The 13,132-nt window shown below is 38.1% G+C and overlaps 1 protein-coding gene across 2 annotated transcripts in view; it reads left to right on the top strand.

Moving 5' to 3' along the window:
* The first annotated feature begins 5,657 nt into the window (after positions 1-5,657).
* The window catches only part of exoc3 (exocyst complex component 3), a 30,018-nt gene continuing 22,543 nt past the window's right edge, over positions 5,658-13,132 (top strand). Inside the window, exons 1-3 of one of the 2 annotated variants that reach the window (XM_071537592.1) lie at positions 5,658-5,781; positions 8,447-8,619; positions 9,993-10,212. In XM_071537592.1, the coding sequence (XP_071393693.1) occupies positions 8,476-8,619; positions 9,993-10,212 (364 nt within the window). In that variant the 5' untranslated portion in view covers positions 5,658-5,781; positions 8,447-8,475. Of the gene's footprint in view, positions 5,786-8,446; positions 8,620-9,992; positions 10,213-13,132 lie in introns of both variants that reach the window. The other variant, XM_071537593.1, reaches the window with a different exon arrangement.

The raw sequence follows: 13,132 nt of genomic DNA, 5'->3' as shown, positions 1-13,132 counted from the left end.
AGCAGTACCCAGTGGTTTAAATGAGGAATGGGAAAAAATACTAGCAGTACTTAGAAATTTCATATGCTCTGATAAAAACATCTGATTTGAAGCACGTACATGTGCAGATGTGAGAATAACACCCATGGAATATTTTTTTCTTCTGTCTTCTTTGAAGTTATATGATGTGTACAAGTTATGCTTGTGTGTACTTAAGAGCAGTGGTTCTCAACGTGGGGTCCGGGGACCACCAGGGGTCCTTGAGGGAGTTCCAGGGGGTCCCCAGCAAATTGATGAAGTGTTAAACTTCACCAGTGTTTCATTTACAAGTTTACACAATTTGAGAATGTAGAAGAATGACTGTTTTGAGTATAGTACAATACAGATAGTCCTGGAATTCTGGAACAAATCATATCTGACAATAAAAATATTCTCAGATTTGGGTCCAAGAGACAAAATCTCATCAAATGGGGGTCTGTGGCCCCAATGTGCACTAAATTAGGGGTCCTTGATATGAAAAAGGTTGAGAATAACTGTTTTAGAGGGATATGTGAAAAGACAAATTCTACTTGTGTAAACCAGGCAATGAAATCCTAATCATCATCATCATCATCATCATCATCATCATCATCATCTAAAATTCAAAATGTCATGGTACTCCTTAAAGACATCAGTAACATGAAATGGGGAAGATAAAGTATTTCAGTGGAGGTTTTTGTATGACGGTGTGATAAGGAAAGATTTTTTAGACTTGATATCACTTTTTAAACAGTGTTTGTGTGTATGACAAATATATATTTTATATATATTTTTTGTTGTTTAATCTGTATAGTACAGAATACATGAATAATGTAGCATGCTTTAATATTTGAAGTTTTGTCTAATTTGTGTTTCATTATAGTTCTGTGATAATTAGTTAATTAGTTCTGTGTTAATGATGAATCAATAGGGAAATTAATTTTCAACAATTGATGAACACAAAATCTGAAAGAAAAAAGAGAAACTATATAAATTTTACTGTAGTCATTTAGAAATGAAAAGTTTTGATTTTCTGTTAATTAATTTATTACTTAAGCGTGTATCTTATATTTTAAGACAGTATTCAGTACTCACTTTTAATTTTTTTAAAATCATATTTTCACACAGTCCATACTCAGTGTCTGAACTTTCTTGCTCCACCATCTCTGTTTTTGTAGTTTTTGTTTTGTGTGATATAATAAATTGTTTAAAGCAGGAAAATGATCTGTTGTCCCTGTTTTAGATTTAGTGCAGGTTGCAGGTGCAGCAAGAACCTTTTTGTGGAGATTTCACTATTAAGTGCTAATTCTAAGTCCTAGTTGAAATCAGTGCCATCAGTGGCCAGAATTCACTGGGCGTCCGGGGGCATACTCCCCTTGCAGAATTGTTTTTGCACAGTGTTTCATTTTGACTCCTTCCCAATGCAGCCAACAAGTCCTCTGTTTTTGGAATAGGGTAGCTGTCCAACTGTAACACTGGATTTAGGGGAGACCGGGGATGGTTGTAACATGGGGTTAGTTGTAACAGCACCATTTCCACCAAACGGGGATAAGCTAGAATCATATGATCACTACTGTACACACCCACGTCCTTCCTGATTTTACATGTGCAGTTCATGGCTGTGTATGCAAAAATGCAGATTTTACAGCCAAAAAACTGATTTTGAGAAAGTAATTTTTTTTAAGCAAGTTTATATTTTGATTAGCACTGATATCGTTGGAAGTTAAAATGATAGAACTGTTGCTGTGACTCATTTATTAAACAGTTATGTGATGGAACACCACATTTCAAGTCAATTAAGTTTTAACTGACTTATATTTAAGTTTAATTAACTGAGATTTCAGTTATTTTTGTTAAAAATTCAGCCCATACAGGCATGTGCAGTTAAGAGATGTGAAAATGGTTCACTTCAAAAGGATCAGTGTAGTCAAAGACGCACACACACACACACACTCACACTCACAGTGACTGACAGTCATGTTGTTCTTTAATGTCATACATTCTTCATTAGAGCTGTTCTAATGCAAATTGCATGATATGGGCTCAATTTTTGCTTCTTTACTGTTGTTGTTACAACTTACCCCAGCTAGTGTTACAACTCACCCCAGTATTGGGGTAGGTTGTAACAATGGCACTCCTTGTATTTGACATCAATTCATGAAGTCTGTGATATTATAATAGAGGTTAAAGTGATTGCTATTTGTAGCAGACAAATGTGGGCACTTTGTGTCAAAATTTGAGCGATCTAACACCAAAACACTCAGAGTTATAGGGACTGAGACAAAATGTGTTACAATCATCCCCGGTCTCCCCTACTGTAACTTTGTAGTCACCGCATATTCTCACTGTTGCATCTGGTTTCAGTATGGGGAAAATGGAGGCAGTCCACTCTGAAAATTTCATACGCTCAATGATGCCTTCCTTCTCCAATCTAGTCAACTCGGTCTCAACTTTCTCTTGGAGGGCATATGGTAAGGGCCTGTCTCTGAAATACTGTGGCTTGGATCTCTAGCTGAATATCCTTGAGCCAATTTCTCCCCATCAGATTTGGGCCCTCTCCTTTACTACTAGCAATGCAAACTGCTTGGTCTGCCCCTTGTAACTGACTTGTGCGTCCATCTGTCCCAACACCCCTACTTTATCTCTGGTGTAAGTATATAGCTTTATTCTTGTTCGATGGATTGCCCCCCCTCCCATCTCCCTCTATGTGTTCTCATTCAGAATTGTCATACCTGCACCAGTGTCTATTTCAAAATCGATTTCATGTCCATTCACTGACATCTGCTCTCTATATGGTGGTACTCTCTCATCTTCCTCCAGATTATACAACATGAGAGTGTACTCTTCCTCGTCCTGGGGTGCATATTTTTCCTTAGTCCTGCCTAGCACTGCAGCATTTTCTGGCCAAATTATATGCGGCAGTCGTGACATACTGCATCCATGAACCTGCAATCATGTGCTTCCCGCCACATCTGAATCATGATCCTCAGCAGTACAAGTAGGCTGCCGTTTTGAGGCCTCAGACTGTACTTTATGAATGGGTCCATCCAGGGGACAGCACTGGATGACATTTTTAGGGAGAGACTGGTGCGTGGCATTAGCAATGACCAGTGGTGGAAGAAGTACTGAGATCTTTTACTTAAGTAAAAGTAACAATACAACAATGTAAAGATACTCCATTACAAGTAAAAGTCCTGCATTCAAAATCTTACTAAAGTAAAAGTACATAAGTATTGGCAGCAAAATGTACTTAGAGTATCAAAGTTAACATACTCATTATGCAAACTGTCCCCATTTAGAGAGTTATATTTTTCATCAATTATTGGAATATTAATACTGATTTATTGACATACATGTACATGTAAGCAGCATTTTAAAGTTGTCAACGTGAAGCTAATCTTAACAATTTAGCTATACTTTTGGGTAGTCTAATCTATAACAATGCTATTTTATAGTTATTTTATAAAGATGATCAAATGTTTTAAATATAAAATATTGATCTGAAAAGTAACTATAGCTGTGAAATAAATGTAATGGAGTAAAAAGTACAATATTTCCCTCTAAAATGTAGTGGAGTATAAGTACAAAGTAGCATCAAATGGAAATACTCAAGTAAAGTACAAGTACCTCAAAAATTCAAAGTACTTGAGTAAATGTAATTAGTTACAAGCCATTTTGATCTAAAGTCTTATGCTTATGCTTGAAATGTGTTTTTTAGACAAATATAAATATTGAAGTTGATGCCTTTGTATGAATTTCTTTCCAAAGCCTTTCCAAAGGGGCTACTTTAAAGAATCTAAAACACAAGATCATTTTGATTTGTTTAACAATGCATAATTTGGTAAATTTGTGTTAATTCATAGATTTGATGACTTTGCAATTATTCTAAAATGTGAAAAATAGTACAAATAAAGAAAAATGCATGTGTCCAAACTTTTGTACTTTCACTCCCCACTTTCAAAACTTCCCTCAAAACCCACCTGTTCAAAATTGCTTTTAATATCTGACTCTCTTTCTTCCTCCTGCCCCGTTTTCCTGTCTTTTCCTCCTCTGTTTATTGACTGCTTCTTTGTTACTGACCACTACTGCTTCTGTTTGTCCCATGTATGTTTTTTGTACCTTGCTTCATTGACCTCTCCCCTGTTTTTGTTTCTTTTTATATAGTTTTACATAACTGGTTTTACTATCGTTTTTTTTTTTTTGTTTTTTTTTTGTAAAATGTATTTAGTATTATTTTTTATGCTAGGAAGTGAAATAACACAGTGACCATATCATAGAACAGTTCTTCTTGCTCATATCCCTTCATTTCTGGGTACTGAGAACTATTAGATTAATTGATATTGTCCATATAAAGTAAAAATGTTTAGTAGATGAGCAAAAAAGTTTGAGAGATAGCCAAAGAGGTAGCAGTCCCCAGGACATTATGCTGGAAGTTGACTGCTGCTGAACTTCATGATGATGTGAGGCCAGTTTGATAATCCCAAAGAGTGATGTAGCCAACCATGTACTACAACAGTGGTTCTCAACGTGGGGTCCGGGGACCACCAGGGGTCCTTGAGGGGGTTCCAGGGGGTCCCCAGCAAATTGTTAAACTTCATTATTTCCTTTACAAGAAGTTAACACAGTAGAGAATGTAGAAGAATGACTATTTTGGTCATAGTTTCACTGTTATCTCTCCACCTGCAATACAGATAGTCATGGAATTCTGAGCAAAATCATATCTAACAATATCTACAAATATTCTCAGATTTGGGTCCAAGAGTCTCATCAAATGGGGGTCTGTGGTTCTAATGTGGACTAAATTAGGGGTCCTGGATATGAAAAAGGTTGAGAATCACTGTACTACACTACATTGTACTGTAACTCATCCAACAAACAAGCCCATGCTGGGCCACTGTGGGGTTTTTTGTGGGCAGTGTGGGCTAGAGCAGACCCACACTAAACCCACGAGGGTCCACTGTGGCCCCACACAAGCCCAAAAAGGGCTTGTTTTCTGGGTGGTACTTTTTATTCTGGTTCCAGTGATGCTGATGGCAAGTTTCGAATGGGGATGTTTCGCTTTGTCTCAACAATCTGCATTGGCCACAAATGAGACTGCAGTATTAAACAGTATTAAAACTGTGTTTCATGTTTTCATGTTGACAAAATGCACTAATTGCCAGTCGCTTTGGACAAAAGCGTCTGCTAAACGTAATTTAATGTAAATGTAATGTGTTTTAGTCATTTTATTGTAGCCATAATAACAACTCCATAATTTATAAATTATAAATAAATCATAAATTATAAAACTGTATTAGGTATCTTACTCCATCCATTGTCCATGGAAATATTACCACTGGTTGTTAGACATTTTATTGTAACCAATATTCATGATAACAGTAGGCCTATCAAAACTGTGTATTAGTAATTTTTATGTACCCAGTAGGCCTATCTATGATAATAGTATAACAGTGTATTAGACATCTTTCGGTACTTAGTGTTCATGATTGCATCACTGTATATTGGACAAATATCTGAAACCAATGTTCATGACAACATTAATAAAACGTGTTTTAGGCATCAATGACATTAATAAAACTGTTAATTCCTCATATTTCTGTACCGGGGTGAAGCTGCTGCTGTCCGTCGCAAAGTAGGTCCGTCCCCAGTCAGCTGCTGCTGGGCGGAGTTCTCTACCAGGAACTGGACCTATACGACACTCAATCCATGTTGGAAGCTAGTGAATAATATGATATTTTTATAGATATACAGTGTTTCTTCGCCTCATCCACGTTTATTACTTAAGTAGGTAAGACTGTTTGTTTCGGCTTGTACCCCAAGCTTGTTTTACAGGCGGTGAAACTGTGGTCGTCGTAGGGCCTTTTCCCCGTTCATCCTCTGTCCGACTTGTTAGCTTAGCTTGTACTGTTAATTTTGGAATTGGAGGATTCAATTTGTAATGCTGATGTCAACGTTGTACAGTTTGATTTGTTAAAATGGTTAGACTGCTGTCAAGTATTAACCTAACTGCTCCACTGAAAAAGTATGGAAGCGAAAAGGCGTAGCTAGCCAGTTTGCTAGCTACCTTATTTACATTTGTCACCAAGTCCCGAATGCTTGCTATTCTCTCTTGCACAGGGAGAACTCACGCCAAACTCCATTCAAAATTGGCAGTTTATTATTTGCCTTACTAATCGGAAAACGCGCATGCATCCTAGAACGTGACTTAACATATTTTTCCGAATCGTGAGGGTCTACTGGTGAATTCGGCATATAATTTGCATCAAGTAGCTCATACTTCAATAAAATGTTAACTTTTATAATAGGTTCAACTGCTTTGGCTACCGCCCACTAATTTACCGTGTATTTTGGGTGTCAGCTGTGGGAATAACATGGGAACCAATTCTAAAAGGTAAATAAGACATGCATAGTGGATTGTGTTTTGACAGATTTACCAGTGGGATCTAGCTATCTATTCTTGTGCCGATAAACAAAGCGACATTAAACAGATATAATATTGAATGGAGATCGGTGCCGTTTCTCAATACAAGAAAGTCCGGCACGTATTGACTAATGGTTAGCCAACTAACCACATTAGCTGGTTAGCTTATTTACAGCCTCAACTCACCGCTTTTGAGTAAGTGAGCATAGGTTCTGTTTTTTAGAGCCCAATCTTTTCCTGCTACTACTGCTACAGATATAACCCAGCACACACTGGACACGTAGCTCTGCTCGATGTACTGTATGTGTAAAGTGTGTTGTGACACTAATTGTAAATGTAAAATGTCCTTAAAATAAATTTCGATTTTTATTTGGAATCACTGGCAGAATCATCAGTTTACTATGGATCATGACTGTGCACATGGCTTTGAAAGGAAACTGCAGTAACACAATTCTTCTAACCAATGGCTTTACCTACCTTGACTGCTAAATGCTCTATGAACTCACTCCTAGATTGCCATAGAGGTATCCACTGTAAGTCCCATTTTGCAATAGAGATATCCAATTACAATTACAACAAGCAAATAGTAAACATGTTGTCCCCCACCAGTGATGTAGTTCCACCCTTGAGTCAGTCAGTGATTGCTGAGTGTACTTGAAATATGAGTGAAATTGTATAAGCATTTTTGTATGGGACAATGAAAGGACAGATTGACCATATATTTCTGTTGCCTACTCTCCTCAGAATTAGGCTTACAAGTTATATCTTGAAATTTAGTAACTGTAATTATCCTGTTTTTATTCAATACAGTACAAAATATAAGAACTACAATACGCAATAAATACAATGTACACTACAATACAATTTATAATACAATATACAATATAACATACAACACCAGGAGCGTTATGAATGAGTGTTATGAATAATATAAATGCTAAATGATGAGTGATATATGGTATTGCACAGTAGGTAAGTGGTAATATGATATAAGTAGTCAACACTGACGGCACAGTGGTAGTGCAGTGATGATGCAATAACAGTACAACAGTCCAACACTGTACAATAACTACAATAACACAATAAATACAGCAGCGTATCACAAACATCAGTCAAGTTTATTTTATAAAGGCCTTTTAACATCAAGATGTCACAAAGTGCTTGAACATAAACATAGGAATGAATAACAGAATAATAAACAACAAAATAAATACAGACCCAGTCTTGATCCCCAAAGAGCAAGCATTAGCACAGTACTAAACAGGCATCAGCACAGTAGCAAGGAAAAACTCCCTAGATTAAGTTAGAAAATAACTATGATAAATGTAACTGTATTGCTTTACCACTGAGTCCCCATTCATTGTCCCCCACATTGTATGATAACTTTAACTGTATGACCTGTTTTACCACTGAGTCCCCTTTCATTGTCAGTGCCGCCCCCTAGTGGCACAAAGTCAACATTACAGTGTGATTAACAAACAAACAAACAAACAAACAAACAAACAAACTAACGGACAGAGGCCGATCCATAGTCCCCTCTTTGGTGGGGGACAATTACAATTTCCTATTTGGCAGACGCTTTTATCCAAAGCGACGTACACAGACATTATGCTTAGTTATCACAAGCTTGGTGGTGTGAGGCCACAGTGTTACCCATGGGATTTGAACCCACAATCTTTTGCATTGCAGACCTATGGATTAAACATTAGGCTACTGATATCCACCTTTCAGTTAGGACTGGTCCCAGAGCACTGGTGCCATTGATAGCCAGAATTTGACCATTGCTCTTTTACAGTGTCAACCATGTTGTCTTAGCAATCTTGATCCATGGCCTTTTCAAGTAAATGGTTATTTTATTCCACAATGGTGGTCACCTCACTATAGCAGTATTACAGTGGTCATTGTAACCCGTCTTCAGCAAACACTTCTGAGTAGTAGAGATGAGACAGAAACAAGACATATTTAAAGGGTTTATATCTGTATTTTTGTCTTCTAACCCAGAGCGTTTGTGTGCATACTTTGGTTCAGAGTGGTGTTTGATACTGCCCAGCGTTGCTATGGAGGAGACCAATCGGGAGGCAGTTGCAACGGCGGTGCAGCGTGTTGCAGGAATGCTGCAGCGATCGGACCAGCTGGACAAGGTAGAGCAGTACCGCAGAAGAGAGGCCCGCAAGAAGGCATCTGTGGAAGCCAGACTGAAGGTGAGGTGTTTGTTGGGCTATTAACCCACAGACAAGTTCAGTATACACAACTTAATACCTTCCTTTCTTCCTGTCCTTCATTCACTCACTATGTTCTTTCTCGCAATGCAGTCCCAGCTACATGGTCTTGGCAAAAGGCTGACCTGTTCATTCATTTATTCACTCACTCATTTGCTAAGACTTTCAGATCACTCACTCACTCTCCCATTTGCTCATTCATTCACTCTCTCACTTAATAAGTCAAAGTTACTTGGTGATACACCAGAGACTCCCAGAACAAGAGATGTTTCTCCAGGCTTCCATTTTCTTTACAATGTTGTGATAGTCTGCGCTCTTCATGTCATACAGACATGGATTTTCTGTTACGAGCATAACAAGTTGCTCCATCTTTGTTGTTCTGTCTGTTGTTTTGGCGTCCTTTGATCCTGATGTGATCCTGCCCACCTTTCAACCTGATTGGTTGGTGGAACTCTAAGTGACATCGATGAGCTATGCACTTCAGCCAGAAGCGAGGCGCCCATAGCGCTGGCCGCTGAAAAGAGGTCAGGTCCATGTATTAGGTCGGGAGCGTTGAAAGCGCTGTCTTTTCATAGAAAACGATAATGAAAAAATGCTAGTGCTTAAAAGACAGGTCCCCGGTAGATGTGGCCCCTAACTGTTTGCAGATCCAGCTCACCAGCACCCAGGTGGAGACACCACCAACTAATCTTCTTACTATCTCTTCATCCCTTCATTCATTCACACTTCTCTTTCAGCTCCAGGCTGTTATCAGTACCGTCTAGATGTTCATACATTCGCTCACTCCCACAGTACATCCTTCCTTGAAAACTAGCTTAGTGCTAGCTACATGCTTGCCAGCTGTGAGTGTCTTGGCAAATAATGTAATAAAATCAAATCACCAATAATACCTCTCTGCTACAACGTAACAACTTATGTTACTTCTTGCATGCACTTAGCAAGGCCTACTAGGCTAATGTTACATCCTCAACAAAGGACTCACTTACAGCAAAGTCCAAAAACAACATGCAAAACTGAGATGAAACAACCTAATGTTGTAAAATTACACGGCTTACGTTAAAAGGAATCCAGGGAATTTGAAATGAATCATCTACTAGCTAGCCAAACTTTCCCACAACCAATTTGCATTTTAGAGAAATGGGAAATTTTCCAATACGACTGCAGTGAAAACTAGCATCAGCAGGAGCCATAACTTACTAGACATCGGCTGGCGTAGAAAGGTTACTGCATTTCAGACATGGCAGTTCAACAAGAACCTAATGAAAATACTACAGGCTTTAGCACATGGAGATGCTGGCCCTTCTGGCAAGCATACAGTAATAATGCTATTAATAATGTTTCTCAATGTCATCTAGGCAGCTATCCAGTCCCAGCTTGATGGCGTTCGCACTGGACTGACCCAGCTGCACAATGCTCTGGTGGATGTCAAAGACATCCAGAGCTCACTGGCTGATGTCAGTAAAGACTGGAGGCAGAGCATCAACACCATTGAGAATCTGAAAGACGTCAAGGACGCCGTGGTCCAACACAGTCAGCTGGCCTCCGCTGTGGAAAACCTCAAAAACATTTTCTCAGGTAAGTGAAATCCGTGTATGCATAGCTATGATGATAAGTTTGATTCAACCTGAAAAATGTCAAGGATGCTGTGTTCAAACACAGCTAGCTGACCCCCATGGTGGAAGACCTCTAGAACAGTGGTTCTCAACCTTTTTCATATCAAGGACCCTAATTTAGTCCACCTTAGAGCCACGGACCTCCATTTGATGAGATTTTGTCTCTCAGACCCAAATCTGAGACCATATTTTTATTGTTGGATATGATTTTGTCCAGAATTCCATGCCGTATTGAGGTATTGTAGGTAGAGAGATAACAGTCAAGCTATGATCAAAATAATCATTCTTCTACATTCTCTAATTCTGTAAACTTCTTGTAAATGAAGTAATGCTGAAGTTTAACAATTGATACATTTTCTGGGGACCCACTGGAACCCCCTCAAGGACCCCTGGTGGTCCCCGGACCCCACGTTGAGAACCAACGCTCTAGAACATCATCTCAAATACTGCAGATCTGAGAAAATGGCAACAAAAAATTTACTTATATTTATTGATCGTATATATATAGATATATAGATATAGATTGCAATACAAAAATTAAAAATTTTGATCACAGTTTTGTCCTCATCATGTGAATAGATTGTATAGTAAGTATTGTATCATTGTGTCCATTGTGATTGTATGGCAATTAGTTTGTACTTAAGAATACAATAGTGTTGTTCCTAACATGTAAAACTCTCTGAATTACAGGCTCAGAGTGACATATTTTAATGAGGTTTTATTCTGCAAATGATAAATAGTTACAGTTATGAGTCAGCTGTGCATCAGTTGGTAATAGCTGGAAATGAGATTAATGGGTCAACTGATTCAGTAATATCTAATACAATATAATCAAGATCAATAAACATACAAAATAATTCAATATCAATACATGGCTAAATCACAATAATTTATTCATTCCATCTGAAAATGTATCATAGTAATCGTTCTGATAATGCAATTCTACTACACACTGTTTCCAACCTATATTTCATCCCCATTCACAAAAAACAATTCATTCATATTTACACCAAGCATCATGGCAACTGTATGATACAGTTGCCATGGTGACCGGTCAAACATTTACTACTACTAACAACTGACAACTTGAGTTGATTAGCTAATTAGCTAAGTGAAAATATTAGCTAATAAAAACTCAACTAAACGGTTTGATGCACATCTGGAAAAATACATTCACATTAGTTACATCGGGTACATTACTATATACATGTGAGAGTGCATTAGTCTCACCTGCAAATGATAAATAATTAGTTATCAGTCGGCTGGGCGTCAGTTGGTAATAACTGGTAATGATACTAACAGCCAACTGAAAAAGGAACACAGCTCGAGCTCATAGAATAGCAGTGGTGCTCTTGGAACTACTGGACTACATTCAATAGTATAGAATAGAATAGAACAGGATAGAATAGAATAGGATAGAATAGATGTTTATTGTCGTCAGAGAGGAAATTTGTTTCCACAGCTAGTACAGGTGAAACACATAGATACACTGAAACAGCAACACAAAAAACATACATTTACAGCATAACATACAACACATCAGGCATATAGTTAGAGGGAGAGCCTGGCCACAGTATTCTGTACTAGCTGTAGCAGAGCCAAGGCAGTTTGGCTGAGGCAAGTGAACAGGGCATTACAGTAGTCCAGTCTTGAGAAAATAAAAGCATGAATGATGCGTGTGTTGATACGTGTTGTTTCTAACATGTATAAGTCCCCATCGTGGTTGTATGACCATTGGTTGATACAGTAGAATATCTTATGTGCTGTTCCTAACATGTATAAGTCTCCATCGTGGTTGTATGACCATTAGTTGATTACTCCTTTATGACAGTAAACTGAATATCTTTGGGTTGTGGACAAAACAAGACATTTGAGGACGTCATCTTGGGCTTTGGGAAACACTGATCGACATTTTTCACCATTTTCTGACATTTTATAGACCAAACAACTAATCGATTAATCAAGAAAATAATCAACAGATTAATCGACAATGAAAATAATCGGTTGTTGCAGCCCTAGACTCTATTTACTTCTGTTTTTCTAGTGTCGGTCAGTCGCTCTGTTCACCACTTTTGGTCATGTGTGTGAAAGTGTGCCGCAGGGAGTTAGATTGCTTCCACAAAATTCAATGTCGCGGGGCTGTGAGACTCTTAGTCTTGTTTTCCATTCAGGAAGTCACCTGTTTATTTACTTCAACCCAGCTAATGGAAGCACATCGAATTCACATTTTATTTTTCGCGACATTTCAAAAGTTTGTGTACAATTTGCTTGACAGTCAGATGGAAACATGGCCATAGAGGGGGTGGGAAGTATTCTCCAAGATGGGGTTCAATTTGGACCTATCTCCAGGGCGTCCAAGCTCTCAGCCCAATGACTTTTTATATACTGTATATATAGATATATATGCTGTATGTATGTGATACATTGAGTTCAAATACACTGTTGAAAAACACATATTAGCAACATTTCAGGCTTTAGACAGGTTTCAGCCCGCAAAAAGCTATTTCCCCCAAATTTTGATTGCAGTCTACATAACAAAATAAAATCTGGTCTGAGTTTTGTCAGGCTTGAATCTTAAAGGATAAGGCCGGTGTTTTTTAATGCATTGCTTACCGTCAACAAATCCTATGAAAATAACAAAATCAACAATGCATTTGCTCTACTCCCGTTACTTTCTGACTTCCCATGTACCGTTTTTAGCCGTCAACCCGGAAGTCATTGGCTCCAATTGTAAGCTAAAAACCTTGAAATACAGCTCACAAAGACATAGTTTCACTTTAAAAATCACTAACTGTTACCACGAAAAGTCAGACTGTTGTAGTTAGTACCAAATCAAATTCAAATGGGAACAATTTCTTCATTACGCCGGGGACTATTTTCGG

The sequence above is a fragment of the Centroberyx affinis genome, unplaced genomic scaffold, assembly GCF_046629955.1.
Source record: "Centroberyx affinis isolate AG114_WGS23_722 - 3 ecotype Tasmania unplaced genomic scaffold, CSIRO-AGI_Caff_v1 ptg003073l_1, whole genome shotgun sequence".
Taxonomy (NCBI): Eukaryota; Metazoa; Chordata; class Actinopteri; order Beryciformes; family Berycidae; genus Centroberyx; species Centroberyx affinis.
The sequence above is the reverse complement of the archived record's forward strand: the minus strand, read 5'-3'. Positions and strand labels throughout refer to the sequence as shown.